Source organism: Sinocyclocheilus anshuiensis, unplaced genomic scaffold, assembly GCF_001515605.1.
Source record: "Sinocyclocheilus anshuiensis isolate Anshui unplaced genomic scaffold, SAMN03320099.WGS_v1.1 scaffold346, whole genome shotgun sequence".
NCBI lineage: Eukaryota > Metazoa > Chordata > Actinopteri > Cypriniformes > Cyprinidae > Sinocyclocheilus > Sinocyclocheilus anshuiensis.
In genome coordinates, this window is record NW_015546048.1 from 551,550 (window position 1) to 565,123 (window position 13,574).

General features: G+C 36.1%; 1 protein-coding gene across 1 annotated transcript in view; it reads left to right on the top strand.

Moving 5' to 3' along the window:
• cacna2d1a (calcium channel, voltage-dependent, alpha 2/delta subunit 1a) overlaps positions 1 to 13,574 on the top strand; it is a 78,403-nt gene that overhangs the window by 32,249 nt on the left and 32,580 nt on the right. The window contains exons 4-6 of the mRNA XM_016500232.1: positions 8,983 to 9,042; positions 11,371 to 11,406; positions 11,523 to 11,652. Of these exons, the coding sequence (XP_016355718.1) occupies positions 8,983 to 9,042; positions 11,371 to 11,406; positions 11,523 to 11,652 (226 nt within the window). The remainder of the gene's footprint in view (positions 1 to 8,982; positions 9,043 to 11,370; positions 11,407 to 11,522; positions 11,653 to 13,574) is intronic.

Below are 13,574 nucleotides of genomic sequence, written 5' to 3' on the forward strand. Positions count from 1 at the left end.
GTTACGAAAATATTTTTATTTTAATTATTTTTCTTCATTTATTATGTATTAGGTAAAACTATATACAAGATAAAGAAAAAAAATAATGATAATGTTAATAAATGTTAATATATAATTGAAATTATTATTATTATTATTTATTTATTTTTCTTTATCTTGTATACTTTTACACTATATATTCTGGTAGTTATAAATTATATTAAAAAAACATATTCCTCCTCTCATTAAATACATTTTTTTATTTGCAAATCACAAAGCATCTAATGTAATCTATTTTTCCATTCCAACACTGTTTGTAGTCTGTAGTCACTCAATTTCTGTGAAAGTCTAGACTGACTGATTAGATTGTAGGAAGGAGAACTGCACCTTGGGAAATGTACTGAATTAGTCACTCATTGTGATGGGTGGTAGAGTGAGGACTTGAAGGACAGAGGAAGGGTATGACGTCAGATTACGATACCCATAAGCGTCCAGTGCTTCTTAGAGGACAAACAGCTGTCACAGGTACCATGTCAAATAAGTGAACTCAGAAAATAGGAAAGAGACCTTGTTTGTCTTGATGTTCTCAACAGGCTTTGTGTTGGAACTACCCTGAGCTATAAAGCATAGTGGTCACTGGCAAAACAATACACATTACAATCATACTACCAGAAACATCATCACCGGTTTGCTTAAACAGATCCTACTGGCTGCCGGTTGCCATTATGCTTGGTTGCTACAGTACCTTGGCTCCATATAGGCACTGCTAAACTTAGCCGTACCGCCTGTCTCCAAACAACAAATGTTGTAAGAAACAAATGATAGAAGGCTCACGCTAACTTCCTGCAAACTCCACCAACCAAATATGAGACGTAATGAAGCACTAGTGTGAGAGCTGGCAGTAGTTAAAGTCTCATCTCAAGCAATGCCGAGCTGCATAATTACAGTGCTGTCCACCCACAGTGGGACTGTACCGGAAGATATTTTCACTTCTGTTTAAACACCCTGTACTGGGAAATTTAATGGGATGTTACAAGCATGGATAATCTTACAGTTGATTCACTGATGTTTTCAGTGAGATTGAGAGGAGAGAGGCTGATGGATGTCCAAGTGTTGTCGTTTGGATAGATATGCTGTACAGTACACAAATGAGATTAAGATTTAAGATAATTTGGTGTTGGAAGAAATGCTAGAATTCCGGTTGAAATCTCAGACTTTTAATTTCAGATTTGGCGAATTGGAGCAAAGTTCCCTCACAATACCCTCACAAACCTGTCTGTATTTTTATATTTTCATGAGGTTATTAAATACATTATTTTTATTTTATGTTCATTTATTATGATTTTTAATTGTTTTTTTTTTAATTGAATTTTGTTTAGTTTTAACAAAGCGTTGTTCTAACAATGTAGGTATTTTCAGGTTTTACTTCCCTAGTGTGGTGGACATTTGGTCAATTTTATTTCATTTCATTTGATTTTTTTTTTTTTACTTTTTTTGCTTTGTGTGTTTTTTTCTGAATAAACACTGTTCTAACAATGTAGTTTTTTCAGGTTTTACTACCTTAGTTGGGGTATTTGATCTCTGTTTTATTTTATTTTATAATTTGATAATTTAATAATTTGATATAACATTTTATAATTAAATGTAATTTTTTATAATTTTATAATAGTATTTATTTATTTACTTATTTGTTTATTTATTTTTGCTTTGCTTTTGTGTGTGTGTGTGTGTGTGTGTGTTGTTGTTTTTTTCAGTGTTCTAACAATGTAGATATTCGTAGGTATTTTCAGGTTTTACTATCCCAGTGGGGACGTTTGGTAAAACAAAAAACTTGATCCGCACACATATACACCGAGCCATCTGTTTTAAAGCATGTTGTGGTGGGGTGGGTCAGCTCCCTTGGCCTCAGGCTGGTCTTCAGTATGTTGAAGTGTAGTGCTGGACACCATTTTCCTCACATTGTGCTTGGAACAGTGACAGGTGATGGATCACCAATAAGCATCACATTCTACCCAGCTTGAACCAAAATGGCTCCTGTTGCACTCTGGCAAGTCAGTACAGTTTACTCTGCCACAAGCCAACATGGCTCCAGCTTCCACCAGTCTTTGCCAGGCTGAACACGATGTTATAGGATCATAGTTTCTTATTCATAATCTGTGTTTACACTGTGCTGAGAGGTGTGAAAACGCCTCGATTACCACAAACGTATTTTCATGTGCTTGTGTTTGAAAGCCACAGTTTTGATGTCTACAAGTGAATCTTGAGAGAAGTTCAGAGGTTCATTTGTTCCATTTTGTTGAGTCACATTCGAAGGGTTAAGAGTGCTGCTCACAATATGGACACTTTCCAGCAACTGTAAGAAAGACTTGAGCTTCAGATTTTTATTTAATAAATGAATACATGGACCCTATTCATTTTATTTTGATTTGGCTGGCAGTCATGTTACTTGTTACAGGTCCAAGCAAGGAAAATGCATTAAAATGGTAGGATACAATTTACATATTTATTTAAGGAAAAGCAAATATGTTTAGTTTAGATGCTGTCACTGTTTATTATAATTTCTTGACCATTTATAATCATATTTTACCTTCACTTGTTCATTGTGGCGCTGAGTTGTGACATGTTTATAAATATACAACACAAACTTTTGGGCACTTACTATGGTACTACCATGGTATTTTGAAATGCCTTGGAGTCTGGTAAAAACACCATAGTATACAGGACAAGGGTGTTTTTCAGGTTTGTTTTTTGCTATTTCATTGTTTTATGTTTCACATATGTTTTACTGTTCAACACCATTTTAAACCAGAAAAGGAGCAAAAAAAAAAAAAAAAAAGAAGGAGCCTACCCTGTGAAATAATCACTGGTGAAAAAGTGTAACAGCTAGCCACAGTGTCTTCTATATTAAAGCACCATGGCATTACCATTTAATACTGACTGTACCACCAAGAACTGATCTTTTTTTTTTTTTTGTCCTTTCCTTGTTTAAGACGGGCCAGTAAGATTTTTAAAATGTTTTTAAAAATACAAAATACATTTAAAAAACAAACAAACAAACATTAATAATGTTTTATTAAATATTATTACAATTTACAAGAACTGTTTTCTATTTTAATATATTTTAAAATATAATTTATTCCTGTGATGGCAAAGTTGATTTTTCAGCAGTCATTACTCCAGTTTTCAGTGTCACATGATCCTTTAGAAATCATTCTGATATGCTGATTTGGTGATTCAAAACATTTCTTGTTATTATCAATGATTAAATAATTTAGTGGAAACCATGATTGCACTGTAGTTCTGATCCCAAACTTTTGAATGGTAATGTACCTTTTAGCACTTAATTTTTTATTTTATATTACAATGCAAATTTTACAGTGAATACTGTATACATTATAATTAGCAGCTGTTGAAACAAGAAATTAATAAACAAAACTGAGACAAAATAGAGAAGTCAGTCAATCCTGGTAAACTAACTGAGCTAAATGACACGTATTCACAAAAGCAGGGAGACATGACAAATCCACCCTGCAGCATTTCACGCCTTTTTTCCATCACCCCTCAACACTGAAGCAGGAATCAAAGGGTAATTGGCAGACTTTTGAAGAGCTTGTCAATGCCCAACAAAATGTGGCTTATTTAATGGTGAATGTCAGGCTGTTAGAGACACATAAGCCTGGTAGTTTTCTTTTAATCCACAGAAAATGGGTGAACTGGATGTTCTGAATGGAGTTTTACTTCTTTAATGTTAAAATGCCCTCATCAAAGGAGAATCTACATATATATTATTTAATTATCGCTATAATTAGTCATATAATTATGCTAGCCAGGGGGCACATATAACCCCAGTTTTGTTCATGTGTGTGAATATATGTGTGTGTGCATTAGTCCTTTAGGTTTTCTTTGATTTCTTTTTGTTTTTCGCTAAGTATTCTGGGAATTAAAGAGTTTATAGACAGGAGCAGCTGATGTTTGTGTTCTCAGCATGTACAGTGATGTTCTGCACATCAGGTGTTTGTACCTGAGAGCTGCTGAACAAGACTGACTAATTAGCTACTGATGCATAATGTGAGTTCCCCTTCGAATGGGAACTCTATACTGCGTACCCTAGATGGCACTATGGAGAATGCCTCCGGCATGACCAGTGTCTGAATCATGAGCCTAAACACGACAATGAACTTGACATTGGTAGGCGGCAGCCTATGACGTCACAACTGGTGTGGCCGAGAGTATAAAAAGGCACTTGTAAAATACATCATCCTTGTTTCTTGTCTTCAGGAGACCGTTTGTTGCAGTATGTGTGTCTAAATAGGAAAACTATGGCAAGCACTAGCACTGTGTTCATATGTGTCAGCGTTTATTGACACCTGATGACACATATTATGTGCGTTATGTGCCTGGGTGAGGAGCATGCACGCTCAGTCCTTGAGGGGGCTGTTTGCGTGCATTGCAAGTGATTTTCTATGAGAAAGATTTGCTCTCGTTTGTCCTTTTTCTCGAGGGAATCGGGACAGCCATCTGTACCTCGCAGTTCAGGACCCACTGCAGCTGAGGCGAGTAGGAGACTGCAATTGTGGGGTTCGCAGGTGGAGCTTGCCAACAACTTTGAGAAAGGTATGAATATTTCTCATTCGTTGGCGGCAGGCGAGAGTGAGCTGAGATCGACCATGTTCCTGAGCTCTGGAACAGTGGAAAGATTAGATCTGCCGTGGAAGCACGAGAAGCACGAGAAGCACAAGAAGCGCGAGCCCTCTCGGGGTTGCCTCGATGGACGCTTTTTGTAGGGACATAACAGGCTTGTACAGCTTGTACGAGTCTTCCCTTTCTCCCAGATGTTCACACTGAGGTGCGGAGATCTTGGGGAAAGCCATATTCAGCTCACATTCATTATTCACAGGCAAACTATGCTGATGTGGTGCGGATGCAGGAGTATGGTTATGTGTCGATACCTCCGATTGAAGAGACGCTGGCTAGCTGTCTCTCAGTTGGTGAGGCATCCACATTGCAGAAGCCGTCTCAGCTGACCACGCCACTTTGTTACATCACGGCTGAATTGCAGAGCATATGCGGCATCGGGTCAGGCTGGAGCGGCTTTGCACATGATGGCTGTGCTGCAAGCCTGCTAGGCTGACCTGCTGAAGGACCTGCACCAGGGCCAAGGACTCCCCCCGGAGACAGTGGAAGAGCTGCGTCGTACTACAGATTTGGCTTCTTGGGTAAACCTGGTGGACATCTCTCATTTTCGAGAGTCGTCATGCAGAGGCCTCCACACCTAGAGTTCGGCCTTCTACTGCGAGCGTCTCCTCTCACTACAGAGAGTTATTTCATTGAGGCCTCCGCTCGCCAGAGCTCCGCTAGGACATCATCTGTGAGTTGTAGGCTCTCTGTGAGCCTCCTTACAAGATGTCCTGAGCATGGGGCATAGTTAGGCCTCCTCTCGTTTTAGAGTGTCGTCATGCTGAGGCCTCCGCTCCTAGAGCTCGGCTAGGTATTGGCTAGGTAGTATGGAGTGTTGCTAGGCCACCTCTCATTTGAGAGGTGTTGTATTTAGGCCTCCACTCTGCACAGCTTCGCGGGCCAGTTGGCTCTGAATGTTAGGCTCTCTGTGAGCCTTCTTGGATGCTGGCCTCAATAAGAATGTAGTTAGGCTACCTATCTCCTGTTGAGGCCTCCATTTTTGAGAAGCTCTGGTCTATGGTCGCGTTGCTGGTGCAGGGGTAAGGACTCCGCTGAGTCTTTGAGTTCAGCCAATAAGGCACTCATCCCCAGCATGGTGGCGTGGGTATATTGTTCAACATAGCGCCCTCTAGGGGACGCAGCGTAGGGTTCCCATTCGAAAGGGAACGTCTCAGGTCACGCATGAAACCGTGGTTATATGTGTAACCGGAGACATTTGTGCGGTGCTGAAAAAGTGCTGTTAAAGATTTTATCTCTTGTTCTTCTCTGTATGCATTAGCAGGACAGTCATCTTGGATTTTGCCTTATTGTGTTATTAGCCTCATTGTGGCTGATACAGGTCTGACCTTTAACCTTACACTGTGCTTAGGAGAATTACTGTAAATAATAATGGGGCAAGTGACATCATTTTTGGTTCCAAAAACAGTGAGAAGACAGTCTAATTATGTACTGGACTGATAAATTGGGACTGGGAGATGGATTATATGCACATATATGTCAGAGGGACATCTTACTGTTTTCAGTGTGCTGTGATGATGAAAGTTCCTTGTTTCAAGCTTTTTAATTGACAGAAACATAATCACATAGGTTTAACTGTATGTTGTTCAATACAAATAATTGTTAATGGGAGAAATTTAAATAAGAAATATGATGTCAGGTTACATTTGACTTTTTTAATAAAAAAAAAATAAATGTTTTCATTGAAGTTAGATTTAAATATTTATTAAATGTATATAAATACTTTTAAATATAAATAAATTAATGTTTAGTTCATTACAAAACAATCCAAAAGAAAAAAAATCCAAACATACTAGGTTTTATTAAAACTAATACTTAAAATAGTCCAAAAGAGAGACACCTTGTCCCTATAGATAACCAAGAGAGAAGAAAAAATTAAATGGAATTAATGAATCAATCAATCAATCAATTTGAACAAAAAGAGAATGAATCAGAAACATCTAACAGAAAAAAATAACCTAATATATTAAGTTTAGGTTTAGATAGGTTTAGTTTTATTCTAAAATAAAAATTCAAATAATCCAATAGAGAGACACTGTATAGCCCAGAGAGTTGAAGGAAGAAACAGAGCTAAATGAATGAATGAATGAATCAGTCAATTAATAAGTCAATCAATTAATAAAAAATGTTAAATGTAAAAATGTCATTTAAATTTAAAACTATTTATAATAATTTATTCCCCTTATATGTTTGCTGAAGCCTCCTGATGGGCCCTTACAGCTCTTTAGTATCACCCTTCTCACAGGTAAGAGGGGTCCATCCACAGAAGCATTGTTGCAGACCCTGTGAATTTTAGTGATGACACTGGTCAGTCTGAGATGAGACATGTTTGAATGATGCAGGGTCTGTGCTCTGAAAATCAAGACTATTGCCATGCAGATTGAGATGTCCTCCCTGGATTGTGTGCCAGTAGGGGCCGGCACTAAGACAAACACACAGCCCAGTCCTAATGCGACTGAGACCACACCACTGGGGTTGTTATGGCAACAGCTCATCAGAGTGAGTAAACCCTGGGGTCAATGGGTTATTATGGGATGTCTGAAGTGGGAGGAGAGCTTTCATCATCTAGCCATGCGTTACACTTGTTCATTTCCCCTGAAGGATCGAGTAATTAAAAAAAAAAATCTGTATTTTTAGTCTTATTATAATGGGGATACTCCGGTAGATCTTTTGTGTGGATTAACATCACAAAACTCTGAAATTTCAATATGTTTTGTCCCTACAGCATAAAAAGCCTTCAAAGCCGTTTCACGATTGTGAAGATGTGCTTATGTTGGCTTTAATTAGCTTTAGTGGCATTTATGCTCTTCTGATATTATTTATTCTGGCAGCGGTGATATCAAGCTGATGTTCTTCTCCTCAATGGAAGAGTTTTATTGCTGCCTTCAAGTCATGTCAGAAAGATCTTACGAAGGTCAAATGAATGGCACAACAATAGCAAATTGTAATTAGCAAAGGGAAAACTTGAGGTTTTCTTTAAACGCTGACATTTTGAGTTGGGTTGTGTAAATTTAAATATATAATAGTGGAGCTTCAGCCTTTATTATAAACCTCCACAAAATGAGAAACCAACCACCGTTTATTTGATCAAAGTTTCTCCACCTCATAGTGTGATCTGTGGTAGCAAGCATCAAATCAGAATTTCTTAATTTGCTTTTTCGTCCCCTGGTTATCAAGATTAATTTGACTTCATGAACTCCTAATCTTCAATCTCATTTCAAGGCCAATAAAAACAAAAAAAAAACTAAAAAAAAATTTTAATAATAATAATAAATAATAAAAAAAAAATATATAAAATAAAGATACATAAAGAAAAAGGCTCCGGGACCAGTTACAAGAATGGGATGTAAAAGTTCCCAGGGGAAATTAGGCATACAGTGAGTTTCTAATACAGAGCAGATTTAAAAAATGCTGCCATTATACTGTTATTAACCTAATCAGTTGCGGAGACCAGGACCGGACCTGAGCTGCTGTCTAAATTTAGTGTGCCATCATGAGGGGTTTTCTCATAGGCAGAGAATCTGGAGTAAAGGCTGAATGCAGGTCAGTCTGAGAAAAATGTGTCTTCTCACTCAGTTTGATATGAGGTTTAAAGCTGAGCTTCATTTTCCCTCATTAAAACCAATCGTTGACTGAATGATAAATAAATTAGCCAATTATATTGGAACTCTGTCATGTTAATGCATTTATTTGGTGTTATAAAGTGTCTGGATGTTAACGTTTGGTTCTGAGGCTCTTTTATTAAATTTGAGAAAATCAATTTAAGATGGTTTTAAATGGTGATTTATATACGGTACAATATACTCTATACCAAAAGTTTGGGGTCAGCAAGATTTTTCATTGTTTTTATATGCTCAAAAAGGCATATACAGACAGTAATATTGAGAAATATGTTTAATATTTTAAATAACTTTTTTCTATTTGAATATATTTTCAAATGTAACTTATTTCTGATGCAAAGCTGAATTTTCAGCAGCCATTACTCCAGTCTTCAGTGTCACATGATACTTCAGAAATCATTCTAATATGTGATTGGCTGCTGAAGCATTTGTTATTATTATCATTGTTGAAAAAAGTTGTTTTTTCTATTTTTTTCCCCCCAGGATTTTTTGATGAATAGAAAGCTAAAAAAGAACAGCATTTATTTCAAATAGAATTTTATAACATTATAAATGTCTTTACTGTCACTTTTGATCAATTTAATGCATCGTTGATGAATAAAATTAATTTCTTTAAAAAAAGTAGTGTATGTTTGGGCATATATGTATGCATTTCTTTAACACTTTCATCTCGTTCCTTGTGTTGTAGGCGCTGGTGATGGCTGCAGAGAACCTGCAGAAGGAGCACCAGTGGAAGGATGATCTTGATGTAATGCTTCACACATTCACATTTTGTAAACACTCCGAAACATGTGGAAGAAATGAGGCTGTGAAAGTTTTACCTGGGCATGTTTTCAGTCAGTCCATCATTGGATACGAATAGTTACTGGACACATTTAGACATGTCATTGCCTTAGTTAGGTGGTGAGATAATCAGTTGGGTTAGAAAATGTTGGCATCCTGGTCTCAGACCTTGCGATGTTGTAATGATGCATTTTAGGTTCCCATGGTCTGAAATATCAATTCTAATTTGCAGAGAAATTAATGTGATGTCTGCTTGTCTGTTATAGATTTGTCAGTCAAGTATTGTCCGAATGAGTCATCAAAATTTGTATTGCAGCAATATTTCATTTCTGAATCAGACTGGTTGGAGATTCACTATTAAAAATGCTTTTAACAAACAAACTTAATCTGATTATTAGAGTGATATAGAGAGATTAACATTATCACAACCAGAGGTGATTTGCCACAGATCACCTTTGCCATCATCTAATGTTCACTTAAAGTTAAATGTAATTTTTAGCAAATATCTAAATGAATATATTTTTTTTATTCTGTACATTATAATGTTGGGATCATTGTTGTTATTAAATTAATGTTCAGTAAGTGAAATAAAGCTAAAATAAGTTAAATATTAGATGAAAAACTAAAAAAACAACAAAAAAAGTTAAAAAGGTTAAATTAAAAAATGTTGAATAAAAAATTACAAATGTTGCTTGGCAAATAACTGAATTAAGTTTGAAGTACTACAATTACTAAAACTAAAACGGCAATAAAAATAATTTAAAGCAACATAGAAATATCTAAAAAATAATAATAATCAAAATGACAAAAGCACATAACAGAATTGCTCAAATGAAAGCTGAAATTATAAAAATGTAAAAAGCTAATTTGAGATATTAATAAATGCTATGATAGTATATGGATACTATGTAGCATTCAAAACTATTTTTTTTTACTTTTTAATGTTCCACAAAATAACATTGAATTTTAATATCCACCATAATATGAAAATTGTTATTGGACCGTTCTAATTTACACGGTTAAAAAAAAGGTATTACCATGATTGCATTTTTCATAGTTAAGATGTCACACTCCTGCTCATAGTGTGTATTGTGAATGCTTCTCTTCAAGCGTTTGTTATGTGCTACCGGTGACAGACAGAGAGGTTTTCTTTTTAATTATTGATGGGATGCAGGTAGAATCGTGGTAAAGACACAATCTGCGAATTCAAGAGTTTGATCCCATGCAGGGCTGACCTGTATGCGCATGTCTCAGTAAAGAGTGTCTGCCACATGATTAGCAAGTAAGTAGGACAGGTGGCGGCAGCCGGTGATGATCCACTCCTATGTCTCCAAGGCAACTGTATGTCAGATAGTGAGCTTGCTTGTTAACGTCTCACTAATGCTAGTCCTGACAGCGCCCTCACACTGTGAGGAGAACAACCCTGAGAGAAGACACACAAACACACACACACACCTAAAACAACAGTACAAAATTTAACAACTTCCTTTTGTGAATGCACAAAGATTAGGTACAAAACTCTGTAAAAATACACAGAGAGCTAAAAGTCACATTCTATTTCAATATACTCTTAGAGATGGCCACTTTGACTAAAAATTAAATAAATTGCAACAGATTGATGACTTATAAAATATAGGATGGAATGGTATGTTGATTCAAGTAAATTCTCATATACTTTAATTAATTTCTTAAATAATAATAATTTCCTAAACGCTACTACTACTACTACTACTACTACTACTAATAATAATAATTTTAAAATAATATTTAAATCCAGCCTGCAGAAAATTATTGCTAAAATAAATTTGACTTCAGAGAATCCTATATATGTCTACATGCTAAAATATACAAAATATCACAAATTAACATAGAAACACTTACAACTATATAACGCCTATAAAATCCTCTCTATATAACGCCTATACAATCCTTGACATTTAAATCCTAAACAAAAATGTTGTGTCAAAACCTAAAAATAAATAAATAAATAAATATATATATATTAGAATGCTGGAAATGGGTGATTATGAAATATAAAACCAAAAAATGACCAATATAAAACAGGTTCTCTGTATATGTTTTTATTAGATGGTTGCACAAACCTACCCTGCAACCTTTTGGGAATGTTTATAATAGGCCTAATAATAATAATAATAATAAAAAGAACATTAATAGAATGCCCCACTAAAAAATGTATAAATAAAAACATATTGAAACCAAACTATATGAATATTCAAACTTTTGATAAAGATAAATAAAAACACAATTCTTGTTCTGTCACTCTGTCAAACAGGTGAATGAGACTATCTACTACAATGCCAAGGACAAGGTAAGGTTTCATTTTAAAAATACATGCTTGCATATGAACTAAACAACAAAGATATGTAAATTAACGAGTTGCTTTTTTGTTGTTTGAGAGATTTATGCTTATTTTTATGTTCCTAGTTTGACATTAATGACACGGAAACGCACCAGAACCGTGTCAAAGTAGAATTCAAAGAGGATCCAGTTTTCAAACGCCCTGTTTCATACAACACAACAGCAGTGCACATTCCTACTGATATCTACGAGGGCTGTGAGTACACACACACACACACACACACACACACACACATCTTTGTTCTTTTTTTACGACTTTGCATGGTAGCTAAAATATCAATTTATAAAATCAATATTTCAGTGACAGCTCGGCTTTATTGCTGCGTGTCAGGTGTGGACAGCCAGAGTCTTGTGGAAAAACTGCAGACTAAATTTAGAGAGCAACCCAGTTCAAGCACAGCACGCCTGGCCCCTGAGTGACCCCACAACCCCCCAATATCCTCCAGCAAGAGAATAGCTCTCACTCTCTGTCTCTTGATTTAAAAGGTTATTAGGTATGAGTGTTTTGAGGTTACTACCAGTGGTGAGAAAGTTACTGTAGATTATGAGTAGCCTGTAGCTTGAGTAGATACAAGATGTTTGTTTCTTCATTGCAGCAAATTTGGAGAAATTTAGCATTACATCACTTGTTCACCAGTGGATCTCCTGCAGTGAATGGGTGCCATCAGAATGAGAGTCCAAACTCAGTTAACATCTTGTGAAGTGAAAAGCTGCATGTTTGTAAGATATAAAATCCATCAACACTTTAAACTGTCTCTTCAAGTCCATGATAACGCTTCCTCCAGTGAAAAAAAACATTCCATGTTGTCCTCTCACAAAATCCACCAACATTTTTGTTTTGGACTGTTTTTGCTTGTAAACAGTGCTTGATCTGTGCATATTTCTCTCCTGATTGAGACAAGACGACATTTTCACTGGAGAAAGCATTATTATGAATAGAGGACTTTTATTTTAATTATGGATTTGTTTCTTATAAACACACGGCTTTTCACTTCACAAGATGTTAACTAATGGACTGGAGCCAAATTTTCATTCTTGGGTTACGTTTTGCTCGGTAGCCCCGCCCTCAATAATCTGATTGGTCCCTCATAGCTGTATATTTAACATCACATGCATATGTTGGCTGTGATTTTGTAAAAAGTTGGTCAAATCGGCTAGTGCTTTCTTGAGACGCGGTGTATCATTCTCTCTGTGTTGACAGAATTCTGATCTCCTCAGCGATGGGCTCACTGTGGCCTTGAATTTGTGTGAGTGTTTCACAGGCAAATGAGTTTGATGTGATATTTGTGTTCTAGATGAGGACTGAAGCAGCCGTATTTATCATATGACTCATCTCTCTCTGTCCCGCTGTCTCTCTTTATCTGCTTTTACTCACTTCAAATTACTCTTAGTACCTTTTGTTTTCCGCCTGATTCTCTTTGTCCGGCAGCATTGCTTAGTGCTACTCAGTGACAGCCATTGGGTGAAGCTTTCAGCCAGTATTTTGTTTTTCATCTAATCGGTGTCCTTTTATGTTATAATGTGGCTGATTATTCAAGTGTTTGTGTATGCGTGTTATTGGCAGAGGCGGACAGTAACTAAGTACATTTACTTGAGTATTGTACTTAAGTACACTTTTTGAGTATCTGTACTTTACTTGAGTATTATTTTTTCTGAAAACTTATGACTTTAACTTTACAACATTTGAAAGACAAATATTGTACTTTTCACTCCACTACATTTCTATCAAGATCCTCGAAGTAGAAAGTCGTTAGCAGCTCTGAAAGTCAGTGGGTGATTTTTTTCTTCTCTAAAAACGGTCTTTTTTTCAGACAGTTTATCAGTAATCACTCTTGGGGCTACATGAAATGATTTCCCAGCATTTTTTGAGCACTGACCAGTTCCAAATGTGATATTTATTTACAACAATTCAATAATAAGAAGTTAATATTGTGGTTTATATTAGACACAATATTGTCTGATTTTGCTAAATTGTGTAAGTGAAAATATTACCTATATAAAGCCACAGAAGAACTGTTGTGTGTCTCCTAATAAAACACAAAAGGTGTTTGACTGAAGCAGCACTGCACAGACCGTTCTGTGTATGACATCAAAGTACAGCGAGAGTGATTAGATTTG